Here is a 15341-nt window from a genome sequence, read left to right on the forward strand (position 1 = left end):
GACGACTTAATAGCCTGACCCCTGCACCCACACCAGGGGCCCGGTTTCATTAATCTAAACCCACACAGAAAATCATTCCCGGTCTGACAGCAACGCCCGCTCCGACAGGCCCTGCGCCCCTCCCTAGGGTGGTGGCGGGGGGGTGCAGGTGTGAAAGGGGATGGAGTGAGGTGGCGGTCGCCGGGCATTGTGATCAATAGCGCTTGTGACTAAACATCTCGAAAGCACATTAAAATGCCACTCATCCCGGGCCCGTTCCAGAGCCCATCCAGATAAATCGAGGGGTCGGTCCCTGTAGAATATATAGCCCTACCAGGGGGGGTGGGGGAGGGGGAGGTGAGAGGGTCTTCCTTTTCATACTGATGACCGTTTGGCTGGGTTTCAGTGAGGAGGCAGTCGCTGCGATGCAATCACCCAGATGAAGCAGCAATGGAGCTGCCATTCACGTGACATCACTACGTGACAGGTTTTCATGCTTATGTCACACAAATGACTTCACCCAACACAATCCCCATGATACCGCTAATTGCACTGAAACAGTAGATATTTCTTTTTTTTTTATCTGACCTATGAAAGGGTTCAATTACCCCTACAAGTGTTTCCACAGTTACATTAACGCTCCACTGCAGTGCCGCGTTTCCATTAACCGTCACGGAAATGCCTTCCTTCATGATCTCTAAATATCTGCTGAACCCACCAATGAATGGGCTAAAAATGCCTAGCACTCGGCTGCCCCCGAGTTGTTGTGCTGTAAGAGGTGATTACAGACACGCGCACACAAACCAGCCATCCGCATTGTTCAGCCCTCTCACAGTGAGTCTGTGAATGGGCCTGGACACTCTTAGACCCGCTGCGCCAACCTCTCCCTGCAAATCATCATCGCATGGAATTATTACGGGGATACTTATGGATTTTGTCAACAAGGCCTGAGATAAACTGATGGATAACATTTGCCTGTTAACTGTTTGAAGGAAGTTGCTGAAGTTTGTGAACCATTTAGTTTTTTTACTTGCGTTATCACATTTACCAAAAGTCTTTGGAAACTAGGGTGACAGAAAAGCATGTTTGGGCTTCTCTTCTCTACAGCGCACCCTCAAATGAGTCTGAAAGAAATGCATTCAACTGAAGTGAAACGAGGGGTCAGTTAAATAACATTAAAAACACTGAAAATGTCACAAAGAGCCCATCTGGTGTGTTAAATCTGGTTAGAGTCACATGAGTGTGTGTGTGTGTGTGTGTGTGCGTGAGATCCCAGGCGGATGACAGTGAGCGTGTGCGAGAATGTGACAGTGTAGCACAGCAGCTTTATTAGCAGTCATATTAAAGCCTGTTCACAGCAGGGAACGGAGCTTTAGCCACTCATTAGCATCACGGACTATTTGTCTCCCTGCCACTGAGATGAGACTGCTGTGGCACACCATAGCTTTCACTCTCCCTTTCCCTATACCCTTCCACTCTTTCTCCTCGTCTCTCTATCTCGCTCAGTCTTTCACTCTCTCTGCCTTGCTTTCTAAAGCTTCCAGTCTCATCCAATCTTTCTCTCTTCTGGTGTCGCTTGTTCTTTCACGCTTTCTCAGTCTTTTTTACTCTTCTCTCTCCCTCTTCCCTGTCTCTTTCCTCTGCAGAGAGAGAGAGAGAGAGAGAGAGAGAGGGCTGTTGGAGTAGTTCCGTGCACCTCTTGCTGTGCCCCTATCTAACTGGATCTATAGGCACGCGTGGCAGAGCGCCGTCTCCATGGTGATATCCTCCAGAAATCCAACAGGGATTTGCCATCCTCACAGATAGCCATGTAGCAAGCAAGGGGGGCAGGGGTGTGGTGTTTGGTGGGGGGAGACATAAAAGAAAAGAGAAAGACGAAGACGAAGAGAAAGACCGGGCGGGACAGATACAGGAAGACGGCAAGGGATGGAGAGAGAAATGGGATGAGAGAAAGCGAAAGAGAGCAAAAGAAAAAAAGAGACTGAGTGAAAGAGACCGAAAGCGTGACAGGGCTAGAGAGAGATAGAGGACGGAAGAGGGGGAGAGGGAGAACAAAAGCTGTGTGTCTCTGCAGGAGTCAGGCAGTCACTGCAATTTGGGCGTTTTCCGTGCGCTCTAATTGTGAATTTCATCCTGGTTACTCGGATGCTTCTTTCAAACATTCCAGGTTAACTGTTGTCTTGCTACTGGCATTGGTACTTCATTCCCCAGTAAATCAAAGCACGTACACTGTAATAACCATGTATTATAGCAGAGGACGACATAGAGTGTATACACTGCCATTACAGAGATGTGTGGTGAAACGTCAGTATCCTCACATCTCTAATGTCTTGCAGTGTTGAGGGCTGCAGTGGGAGGCAACAGGAAAGTAGAGAGAAGTGAAGCCCAGAGGAATCCGGCCGCTGCACAGAATCACCCAGCTCCAGATCTCATCATGAACAGCCTGTCAGGAATCCCCAGACCCAGCTTCTTATTCAGCCCCAGTCCTTTACCACACCCTTACCCACTCCATTCCCTGGCTCTTACCCAACCCTCACCCCTCCACTTGCCCCAGCCCCCTGTCTCAGAGGCATCTGCACCTGACAAAACGACACTGAGGGAGAGTAGCCTTGTAAACCACATCTAGGGCCAACTGAGTAAGGCCTCACAGAGGGCGTGGAGGAGCATGGAAGGTACGTGTGTCTGGTACCTACACACCTCCGCGACTTACCTGAAGCTTTTGCTGTCTGTCAATGTACTGTGGCTGAGTCCACCTCAGGACTGAATGTACTCATTGACCAAACTCTAAGGTGAGGCAAGTACAGGTAATTTACTTCTATGCATTGCCGTTGATATCAATAGGATCTCTCAATTAATCTGGAGTTACTTCTGTAAGAAGTAGACTAATCAGGCCTGTAGCTTTACTCATGTATTGCAGCCATTTGTCATTCCACCGCTACATTCACTCCTGGGTTACCTAGGTAAGGGCAAGGATCCTCTCTGCTCAGATAATTACTTCAATCAATCACATTAACGTGGGCAGAGGAAAAAGCAGCAGAGCCGGCGGCCATCTTGGATGAGGTTCACCCTCCATCCTTCTGTGTTTGCAAAGCCGGGTCATAGACAATATGTGTTGCCTCACTGTAATCCCATCAGGTCATCATCTACCTAAATAATAATAAGATAAGTTTTTTTTTGTGCATTTCCTGCTCTACCACACGTCTTTTCTTACAAGCTCTGACTTTGCTGATAGCTGCTGCTGTTAGTGTCTGGCCGCGGAGCCTCTGCCCGCTCTGTTCTGTCGGCCTGGTACATTTCCCCAGCAGAGACAGTGGAGGGCTCCTGACATTGATGTAATTTAGTTGGCAGCTGAGCGGATGGGCGGGCGGGCAGGCTAGAGGACTGGTGCTGGGAGTGGGGGTGGAGAGGGCAGTGAAGGGGGTGGGGGTGAAAGGTCAGGATGTGTCCAGCCCAGAGAGGAGATGGAGGGCCCTAGGCGTCTGGCTGCCCTGCACCCCGTCGATCCCCACCCCCACGGTACACTACTCGGCTCTGGGCTTACTATACATGATCTCTCCTTTCCTTTGATATCTCCTGCGGGAGGGAATAAGCAGGCAGGGAGCGTAAACACCACCTGTTTACCACATGCAGGCTAACGTTAGGCTAGTGCAGCGCCGAATGTCATAGCAACACCGCTAAAAGAAGGGGGGGGACACACACAAAGGAAAATAAACAAATGGCAGAGGAAGAAAGCGATGTGATTGCCAGAGCTTATTTCATTTGTGTTCCAAGGTATGTCGTTATATAGGATGTGTTCCTTGAACAACAAATTACGAAGAACGCTTCTGTGAGGAAAAACCGAATAGTAAAAAACTTTACTATTCAATAATGGTGGTGGTTACAGGAAACAAAGAAAACAAGAGAATAACATACATTAACCAAGATTAGAGCCATACCAAATACTTAACCTCTGAAACACGTCCCCAGAGCCAGTCCCCGGAGTATTGGCCACTCCTAAGCAGATTATTCACTTCTATTCGTTCTGCCCTAGACTCATGCTCCCCCTCCTTTTGGAAAATAAAGCTTCCAATTAAATATGGAAATTTCCATTTCGGTGACAGATACTTCACAGAGGGGGGTTGATGACATGAAGGGTGCTTTTTGGGAGGGAGGAGGTACATTTTGATTAATGTGACCTTATCTGAATTTGCACAAGGAGGCAGTGGGGTGGCTGAGCTGAAGGGGGCAGGTTTGGAGGGGCGCAGGGTCGGGGGGGCTGCTTGTTCGCCCATCGCCGTGTTCTCGTCTTTTTTTATCTGGCCACCAAACGCTGTCTATCGCCTAACTCGTCTCTTCTCTCTCCATCTGCATCCCGTTTCTTTGTTAATAATAAAAGGTCCCTCCTCCTCTCCCACCGACTCCCTCTCTCTGTCGGGCTGCTAGGTGTAGTGTTCCTGTGTCGCCCCATCCCTACCTGGCTCCATTCCAATGCTTTTAGTGAGTGCTATCTGTCAAGGCATGAATAATACGGCCCCAAGGCTGGAGGAATCCAAATGAGCCATACATCAGGAAGGAAGCACTCCACTTTAGCTCCAGAACACGCTCCACCAAGACAGGCAATTACTCAGCCCCAGCTGCAGCCATGGCAATCACTACGGCAACCCCTGCACCCATACACCCTGCCACCCCTCACCCCTACATCACCCATACACCCTGCCACCCCTCACCCCTACATCACCCATACACCCTGCCACCCCTCACCCCTACATCACCCATACACCTTGCCACCCCTCACCCCTACATCACCCATACACCCTGCCACCCCTCACCCCTACATCACCCATACACCCTGCCACCCCTCACCCCTACATCACCCATACACCCTGCCACCCCTCACCCCTACATCACCCATACACCCTGCCACCCCTCACCCCTACATCACCCATACACCCTGCCACCCCTCACCCCTACATCACCCATACACCTTGCCACCCCTCACCCCTACATCACCCATACACCCTGCCACCCCTCACCCCTACATCACCCATACACCCTGCCACCCCTCACCCCTACATCACCCATACACCCTGCCACCCCTCACCCCTACATCACCCATACACCCTGCCACCCCTCACCCCTACATCACCCCTGCACCCCTCCACCCCTTCATCACCCATACACCCTGACACCCCTCACCCCTACATCACCCATACACCCTGCCACCCCTCACCCATACATCACCCATACACCCTGCCACCTCTACATCACCCCTACATCACCCCTGCACCCATACACCCTGCCACCCCTCACCCCTACATCATCCCTACATCACCCATACACCCCTGCACCCCTACATCACCCCTACATCACCCCTACATCACCCCTGCACCCATACACCCTGCACCCATACACCCTGCCACCCCCTACCCCTACATCACCCCTACATCACCCCTACATCACCCATACAGCCCTCCACCCCTACATCACCCCTGCACCTGTACACCCCGCCACCCCTACATCACCCCTACATCATCCATACACCCCTGCACCTATACACCCTGCCACCCCTCACCCCTACATCACCCCTGCACCCCGCCATCCCTCCACCCCTATAATCACCACTGCTCAGTACCGCCGTCGCAACCCCTAAAACCTGCATCACACCCTCGGGCATCTTCCCCTCACCACTGTTGCCCAGCCAGATATGCAGTGTGTTTACACAGCCTATACACACACAGACACACACACACACACAAACACATTACATTAGTTGCCAATTACTCACAAGGCTGACATTTTAACAATAATAAAAATTGGAGACCCGAAGAGGCTTCCCATGGAGCAGTCAGGGTAACAGGGTAGTTAATAACTGGCCAGACAATCCCTTGACAGTGTGGCGTACATAGCATCTGAATACACAGCATTTGTTTCATATACTGTAGGTATAGATAAATTAGAGCTTATCAACTTAGCCTCAATGCATCTTATTACTTCATTCCAGTTGTAGAAAAAGAGGTCTGTATAAGGCCGAGTTACAAATACTTTCCAAGGATTAGGATGTTGAAATATATCGTAGAGACCCCAGCCAGAAATGTCAACCTGAGCTCGGGCCCACAACATACCAGCGCTACGCTTCAGGCCACATTACTGAAAAGCTGAAGCATTTAATCATTGCTTATCTGCTGATAGGCAAGGTCCATAAAACGCCCAGCTTTTACACTGCATCCGTCATCAGCGACCATAACGACATGCCTACAGACGGGCACTGCACATATCAGACATATACGACACCTATATGGTAAATATCTAATTAGTTAGCATTGAGGCATGGGTAAGTAAGCGTGTTAGCCTATCCATCATCAGCTAATCATTCTTTAGCTTAGCGTGGGACATAATTACAGGGCGCTAGGCAACAGCACATCTCCCAGGTAGCAGTTGTCACGTAGGTCTTGGGGGAGGTGGGAGCAGGGTTTCAGTATGCACCAAGCATCCTGCCCGATCTCCCGCCTCCCAAACCTGGACGACGGGTAGGTGGGCCGTGAGATAATGAGGGACAGCTAGTCGGGATCTACAGTGTCCTATTAACGAATAACAACAGCAGTCCTTTGTTTGTTACCTCGGCTGCCATAAATAATTTCCTCTTCACAGGTTTACTCATCATTCATTTATGGAGCATCTTGTGCAGCCCGGCAACTAAATGCCACCCAAAACATCCCTGTCAGAAAGAGTTCTGCATGTGGATGTGTTTCACCGTGTTTCACCGTGTTTCACCGGGTTTCACCGTGTTTCACCGTGTTTCACCGTGTTTCACTGTGTTTCACCGCGTTTCACCGGGTTTCACCGTGTTTCACCCTTCTCACAGGACTGAATGTGGCCCGTTTCTGTTCTACATTTGGATGCATGCAGTCGGTGGGATTCTTGCAAAATACTGAAAATACAAGCGTATCGACTTATCTTGATTATACTGAGCTGCCTGCTGAACCAAACAATCATAGACAGACTATTTTAAAGAGCTGTCTTACTACAACTAACCTCACAATAGATTCTCCTCAATTGCATTTCTCCTGTCATCTCCCATTCTGATTGTCTCAAAGCCTGAGAGGTATCACAGACTGGGGCTCCTGAGGCATCACACCGCTCTTAATCTCTCCTTCCTCTCAGTAATTGGGCTTTATAGCTTCTTCCTTCACCCCTTTCTGGAGGGTCTGAAAAACGTCTGGGCAAACTGGGAGCTTTTTGTCTGACCTAATGATGCCACAGGGACCTGAATCAGGTCCACACACCTCCATCTACTCACTTCTGAACAAAGGAGGGGGTATGAGAGGCAGCTGGTTTGAAGATGTCCAGTAGCAAGGGCCATGCTGGTACCCTGGTCCACCGTTTATAGACACCGTGTTTGGAACCAGCAGCAGAACATCAACTGCATTCCCAGCATACAGTATGCTCAATCTGGAGAAAACGTTGGTTTCAAGTAGCTACTCAGTGAGGATTGCTGCTCGAGACTATGAAGAAGCTGGCATTTGTGTGTGTGTGTTTTGGTAGAGACCCACAGAGCCAACATCTCTTAAATGAAGGACCTGAGCTATGGGCTCTCTCCACCATCAGGGCTCTTGCAGGCTGGGCGGGATGCCTCTCAGCGTCCTTTCGTCCTCTGGGACTCTTCAGACCACACCGCTTGTTACTGGAGGCTCTTGGAATCAGAGGGGCAGACAACCACTCAAGGTGTCAATGTGTGAATATGGGTATATGTGCGTGAAATGGGTTATCTGTGTGTTTATAACTGCGTGTAAAAGGACAGCACAAGAAAATGTATAAGAATATGTGTAAGAATATGTGTATTATTTGAATATACAGCTCCGGAAAAAATTAAAAGACCATATATATATATATAGTGACTTGAGTTGGACAGTTGTCTTCCAAACCTTTCTAGTATTTATTTTATTTCTTTATTTACGTTAGTAAAACATTTTACTTGTCGCAAGCTTCAAATCTTTCTCCTAGTTTTCAAACAGGCCCAGTCTTCAAGCCTTTCCCCCGCAGCTGTTCCCCGGTCCTTAGTGTATCACACCACTTATCTGTCACAATACCTGGTTAAATCATAGTGAATAAATCATCTATAAGGGGGCTTCTATAAAATATTTTTTGCTATGTTTTACATTACTAGGAATTCCTTTATATATATATATATATATATATATATATATTATTTTTTTTTAATTCTTTTTTTTTTACTGGATTTAGAGAGTTATTTTGCGGTTCACTTCACTCAAGAAATTACTATAATTTATAGAGAGAATACACGTATTTGTGCAATTCCCATTTCATTAACCTGGACCTGTAATTGTTGTGTATCTTGCAAGGATGTGACAGTCTAGTGATGTATCTGAATTGCAAAAGCTGCATGCAATACTTTGAAACACATCTCTGCTGCGTATCATTTTTGTTTTGTTGTTCAGTTCTAGTTTGTTTAACACTCACGTGGCAGCTTCCTGCAAACATCAAGTCATGCACCTTGTCACTTAAAGATGCATTTTGGGATTTCTGGCAACTGGTTGTAAAAGTTGCACTGTCCAGCCAAAACGGGACCCCAGCAATTGTGTGCTATGCCCTTAATTTGCCCCATGTCATCAAAAACATTTGCTTTCAAACTAGTAATTTCATGGCTAACTGAGGAATATAATGATTACATAGAGACCCGTATGAACAACATATTAAACCGAAGCATTCACCAGATCGAAATCATTCCCTAGAATGAAAACCAGAAGTACCTCGGGTCAAGCCCAAGGCCTAGAGCTGAGAACAACTGTAAATTATACATTCAGTCTAAAATGGGAGGCTAAAAAAAAACATTATTCGTCCCTGACTGCATCTTTAAAAACCTCAGTTCCTTATACTCACTGTTACAGACACTGTAGGTTTGCATGCTGTTCTGTTAGGTCAAAAGCAGTCAAACGATTGTTCCTAAGAACGATGCTGTTGCCACTATGCTTTTCAATAAATCACTCCATTCCTATGATTCCAACAATTCATGCAACTGTTCAGATCTAGATCAAAACACCAAGAATCACAATAGCAATATTTTTATAGAAAAATCCTGCTTACTCGTGAGGAGCCTACTTTGCAGCACTACAAAGACTATTGAGTAGTTTTGTGTGGATCTTGTATAACAGTCATGAGTAGTAATTTAGTATGTTTGTGTAGATCATGAGTAACAGTGATGAGTAGTAATTCAGTAGGGTTATGTAGACCATGCATAACAGTGATGAGTAATAATTCAGTAGGTTTGTGTAGATCATTTGTATTGATAAGTGGTCATTAAGTAACACTTTTTTTAATCAGGATTGCATAATTCAGGGGTAAATCTGTAGAATTACAGAAAAATAACAAAAGAAATGCATCCACTACCTAAATTGGGGGCGCTAGGGTTGGAATTAGGGGTTGTCTCTTGAGGTGGGGCCCCCCAATATGACCAAATGCTGCTTAGGGCCTCCAGAAGTCTACAGGCGGCGCTGGGTGAAACACACTGTGCGCTTGATGAAATGCTAATAGTGACTGATTAGGACTCTGCGTATCTCATGATTTCATGCTGGGTCTCATCACTGCAAGAAATCTTTGTGAGACTGTACCTGTGTGTATGTGTGTGTGTCTGTGTGTGTCTGTGTGTGCGCGAGTGAGTGTGAGTGTGTGTCCTCTCATCATCTTTGTTCTCTGTGGACCCACGCAGGTCACCCCCTGCCACTCATCTCACTTCCATTCTTCATTCATCAGCCTTCCCTCTTTCCCTCTGAGCCAGAGGTCCAACCTAAGGTGTAATTTAGCTGCCACTGCTCAGTAATTCCAGCCTTGGCCCATAGGGGTGTGTCCATCTTGGACACCACAGACACTACCTGTCAATCAACCATCAGGCCAGTAAATTGTATTAAAAGTGAGAGTAATTACATATTAAGTATGCTCTGAGTGGGCCGGGTGGGCCCCGGGTGGGCCCCGGGTGGGCCCCGTGTGGGGGGGCCCTGATGCATTGACTAGTTTTCTTAGCCTTCCGATCTTTTTCCCCCCATCAGATAATTCACATGTGATTCATTGTCACAAACTCTCTATTAGACGAATAAAAAAGACACTACAAATAGCATATGTGTAGACGTCAGAAGAAAAGCTACACAGTAACATTAGAACTTTCTTACAGGGAGCAGCAACAGGACTCCATTGAAATCCCCGGAGACCACGTAAACACGTTCGTCTATTACTGCTTTGTCTGATAGAACATCTTCTATTGATGTTCAGCCGAAGACGCCTGGCCAAACCACCCTGGCATTGCAGTACAACATGCCTTCCCCATTAACTTATCCCCAAAGTGAATTCTATGGGTAATACATTATAACACAAAATCTCAGTCTTCTCCATAAATAAAGTCCTGATCTTGAATTCATAATGACCACTGGCATCCATTTGAAGCCTATTCATTTCATTCACATACAGTGGGCTATAGCCATGAAACCAGGTTTACAGAGACTTCACAGGTCTCTGTCTACCAGGGTGTTTGAACAGTCTTATGTTATGGCATTTCTGGGTGTGCAGCCCGTATTGAAAGGCGGCGTGAATTGCAGCACGGCTAGACTAGAGTGGAGGATATCGCTGGCACGCCTGTGCAGAGAGCAAAGAAAGGGACTAATTAACATATTAATGATCCCACCTTCTTGGAGCTTCTGTCGGATAGTCAAAACACTTTGATAAGTATGCAAATGAGCGCTGCACCATCTGAAGGAGAAATTAGCTGCCGGAGATGGCCAGCATGAGAGAGATAGAGAAGGGGAGAGGGGGTGAGGAAGTGAGAGATGGGAGAGAGAAGCGAGAAGAGGGGGTGAGAGAGCAGGGGGGGGGTTGGGGAGAGATAGAGAGAGAAGAAAATGTAGTGAGTGAGAGAGGGGTGTGAGAGAGCAAAAGAAGAGACCAAGTCAGTGAGAAAGGAAGACAGAAAGGAAGAGAGAAAAACGAGGGTGGGAGTATTTGAGGCAGCCTTGGCCTGAGGTGCTGATGGATGGAGCCTCTATTGTTTGTTTTATTTATCTTCCATTATCTTCTGAGCAAAGCACTGGCTGGTGGGCTGGACATGTCACACTGAAACTAACACTGTTCCTTTAAATTGTCACTGGAGGGAGGACTGTTTCTTTAAATTCCTACTGAAGGGAGGATGTTTGGGAGGGAGAAAGAATGAGTGAGATGGAGAAATACCGCATGGTTATGCTGCCTTCATACTCTACCTCGTCTATCGCTCTCTCTTCTAAGGATCAATAAGGCAGAGAGCACAGCTGTCGATCAACTATACACTGACGTCCAAGATGGCGGCCAGGCCTAAACCACGCTCTGAGGGGTTTTGAGAAATGACCGCACCCAGACAAGGCCAAGTAATTATAAAACAGACAGATTTCACTCTGTCTCACTGGAAATCCTGGCCTGTGACCAAGGTGGGAGATTTCGGTGGGAAAGCTGGGGTGTGTGTGTGTGACTCGCGAACAGCTACATTCAGGATTCACCAACATGGTCTCCCAATTCCGCCATGATGCTAAATAATTAAAATGTTTCATTAGCTGGATAATTTCCCGCACCACCAGGTCTGACACTGGCGATTAAAGCTTGCACTAAAACAACACCTCTCTCATTTAATTGACCAGCTGAGAAAGGATACCAGAATATCATCATGGATGAAGTAAGAATTGGTACAGAGACTGAAAGAAGTGTGCCCATTCAAAATGAAAAGGGGCGAACAATCCCACGGGGGAAAGCACATATACTGAATAGTTTTATCAGCAACTAGTTGCCCCTTAAAGGGTTTTCAGGCTTAACAACGGTATAGCAATCATCCACTGTTCAGAACATTTTAGCGCAAGAGATCTGCACTGCCTGTATTTAAGCAATGAACCGCGCATTTACTAAACCTCTCGGTCAAGGTGTAAGATCTCACAACCAAATGTTTTGTATTTGGTATGAGATCTTAAGGACACACAAACATCACCACTGCGTGACGAACACACAAAACACACTGCGGCACGAAGGCACCCCCTCCTGCATCAGCGTTTGGGCCGACGCCCCCAGGGAGGACCACCTGGCCCAGAGCTGCGAAACGGGACCCTGCTACCCCACTTGGCTGCCACCCCGTGACGGGACACACCTGCCCCCAATCAGGCCTCGTTAGGGGGAGGATGAAAGGGAACCAGGAAAGCAGCTTTGGGAAGCGTGTGAAGCCACCATGGCGACGTTGCCTCGGCACCTTCTCACGCGGTTAGGTTTTGCCTTTCTTCCTGCCATTTCTGTCATTAAAACACCTTCCGGGGCCCAGGACACTGGCACTGTGTCCGTTCCCTGGGTCTCTCCCCGTTACAACACATACACACCACAAAGTATTCCGACACCGTAATTAGAAGTCCAGAGTAGCTGGTTCCAGTTATGTAAGACCTCAGCCCCTTTGTCTGACTGAGAAAAGAGGATTATTTTACATTGAGCCTGTTTTTTTTTTTTGAACAAATGGCAAGAAATAGAACACAGGCATGTCCTGCAGAAATGATAGATCATTCCATTTAGAGTGCTTGTTTATGAAGTGTTTTATGCAAGAGTGTATACGCCATGAAATCTCATCAGCACATCCCCGCTGTAAAGACGCAAATGAAAAGGGACCTGGGATGCATGTTGGTGAGAAACCTGTCCATCAAACTTAACAGGGCAAAAAAAAAAGAAAACAAGTTGTCTATAGGAAAGGAATTTTGAAACAGGATCAGCCATTTCCTTTGTCTCTCTTTTTACAGACATTATGAGTAAAGGGACATAGATTGTACCTTCGATGTCTTGCATATTTTCCGCTCACGTGTCCACTCCCGTCACAGCCCTGTGTCGGGCAGCTGAAACAGAAACACACACAGTGAGAAGAAACAACCCAACATTCTCCATCTGTCATTTCTCTACACATATGCTGTTCAGCGCGTCTTCTTCTTCACACTTAGCCACATTTTATTGAATTCTGCTCCCTGTTCACAAAATGAATACACATTGCTACCTTGAACCAAACAAACACTGAAGTCCAGTTTTACTCGAAAACAATCCCATTCATACTGCCCACATTTGGTGCAAATACGAATGCTCCTGTCCATTTACCCTCATCCTCATCACATCGCCCTCCAATATCACACTATCATATCTTCCCAGGCCAGGCCATCCACGCAAAGTCAAGCGTATTTCTCCTGACGACTATCAGCTCCGAGGAGCAATGCGATCGAGCTACATTATTGGCATTATGGACGCGTTGGCCTGGAGATAGGCTGGCCATCGATCCGCTGATTAATTGCTATCTGCAGGCAGTGCTAGAGAAAGCAGGGAGGAAGAAAGAACCCATGGATAGAAAGAGAGAGGACAGAAAGAGCCAAGAGAGAGAAGGAAAATAGAGCAGTGGGACAGAGAGAAGATAGAGCAGAGGGAAAGAAAGAATGAGTAGAGGGAGAGAGACGAGATAGAGGAGAGGGAGAGAGAGAACAGGGAGGAGAGAGGAGTGAGAGAAGCATTAGTGCAGAGGAGAGAGTAGCGGGAGAGAGGAAAGAGAACAGAGGAAAAGAAAGAGAAAAGGGAGAAAAGGTAAGTTAAGAGGGAGAGGGAGAAAGAACGAGCATCAGTAGAGAGTGAAAGAAAAGAGGGTAAAGGGCCTAGCGATGGCGGAGTCAGACTATCTGTGAAAGTCAGGAAGCTAAAACCTTTACTGCAGGTGTCCAGGTGGAATAGTATTTACTGATATAGCTGGCCCAGCATGTTATCGCTGAGAAAACCTTCTCTGAGCCTGTGAAGGACGAAATTAAGTCTAAAGATAAACTCATATAAAAATTATACAAAGGATAGCTGAGAGAACTATAAAAAACCAAAAGTAGAGGCCTAAACATTTATATCTATACATATGTGATAAAAACTTTTAGAAATAACCATAACCTCCTCTGTTTTAAAACAAACTCCAGAGAGACACCAACATCAAAGAAAAGTTTACCCAAATTACATATTGGTTATCTTACTCTGTAAGCAGTGTAGGGACAAAATTTGACCACAATCCATGCTCTGATTGGTGTCTTTGGCCCAATTTCAAATGCTAACATTTTAGGATTTCAAAAAAAAAAGTCCTACCCTACCATCCTTACAAGTGCTCATACTGATATCATTCAGTTTTTTTGCATTGCCTATTATATTTTAGCTTCACAATCAATTTCAGCTACTTAACATGATTCAAATGCGATTGCGGGAAAAAATGCTTACAACGGAACCTGGATTGGGCTGGGATTTTGCCACAAATGCTAAAACGTTAGAAATTGAAAACAAACCAAAGCATGTGTGGCTCTCAGTTCTGCACAGACTTGTTTACAGGGTAAGCAGACCAATGTGTGATTCAGGAATTTGTGTGAACTCTTTAAAGGTTGTCCATCGACAATGGGAGAGCCAAAGCGCTTGCCTACTGATCCCATCGACATGTCCCATGGTCTGACATATTTAATTCAATCACCTCAGCAGGGACAACGCACCACAAGGGTCAATTCAGGATAATCTTACCTCCACCGTATTGACAGGTCAAGCCATGTGAATTGCCTGGCTAAAGATGGGGGTTGCAGTGGTTCTTAATAAGTTAGATCTGATCAAAGAGGACTTGGACTTTTAATGATTTACTATCAATAGGGTCTAAGAAAGACAGCGGGCAAAGAGAGCGATAAGACAGCAAGACAAAACAAATTAAATAAGATAAAGAGAACGATTGGAACAGGAAACTACAATAAATATGGTAGAGACAGCGATTTTAATGAGTGCTCAGAACAATCAGAATAAAGAATAAATGTTTAGTCTCCAACTACTATTGTGAGTATCCCATCAAGCTGAGATACTGAAGGTTTAAAGCAATCTGTAATCTACATGAAAGCCAAGTTTTGTCTCTAACAAATAAAATGACAAAGTTCAATGGGCTTCCATTGCTTTTCATTTAGCCATTTTTTCACGAAAACTGTTTATATAAGTTGCAAATGTGCTCAGTTTGGCCTTGGCGCCCAAGATCTACAGAACAGCTCACGGTTCCAGATGGCTTGTCTGCATAATAACATAATTATGGATAACAATGCAACAACATTTACTAGTCATACGACAGCCAAGCGTCGATCATTCTGTCCCAAGTATGACCTTTAATATTTATTGGAAAGCCCATCAAGTTCATCACCATCCTGTGAAGTTCAGCACACAACATATCATCACCTAACTCCTAGTTCACTTCAATAAAACGATTATTTTATCAATGTTCGCTCATAAAAGCCTGTTCACTGACACAGAAAAAGGTCTTGCAATTTCAAACAAATTGCTCGTCGACATTCATTAAACGT

General features: G+C 46.2%; 1 protein-coding gene across 10 annotated transcripts in view; it reads right to left on the reverse strand.

The window, feature by feature from the left end:
- The window catches only part of myt1lb (myelin transcription factor 1-like, b), a 103933-nt gene that overhangs the window by 44743 nt on the left and 43849 nt on the right, over positions 1-15341 (reverse strand). For all 10 annotated transcript variants that reach the window (XM_010879128.4, XM_010879136.3, XM_010879135.3 and 7 more), the window contains exon 5: positions 12786-12848. In XM_010879128.4, the coding sequence (XP_010877430.2) occupies positions 12786-12848 (63 nt within the window). The remainder of the gene's footprint in view (positions 1-12785; positions 12849-15341) is intronic.

The sequence above is a fragment of the Esox lucius genome, chromosome 15 (genome assembly GCF_011004845.1).
Source record: "Esox lucius isolate fEsoLuc1 chromosome 15, fEsoLuc1.pri, whole genome shotgun sequence".
In the NCBI taxonomy this organism is placed as follows: Eukaryota; Metazoa; Chordata; class Actinopteri; order Esociformes; family Esocidae; genus Esox; species Esox lucius.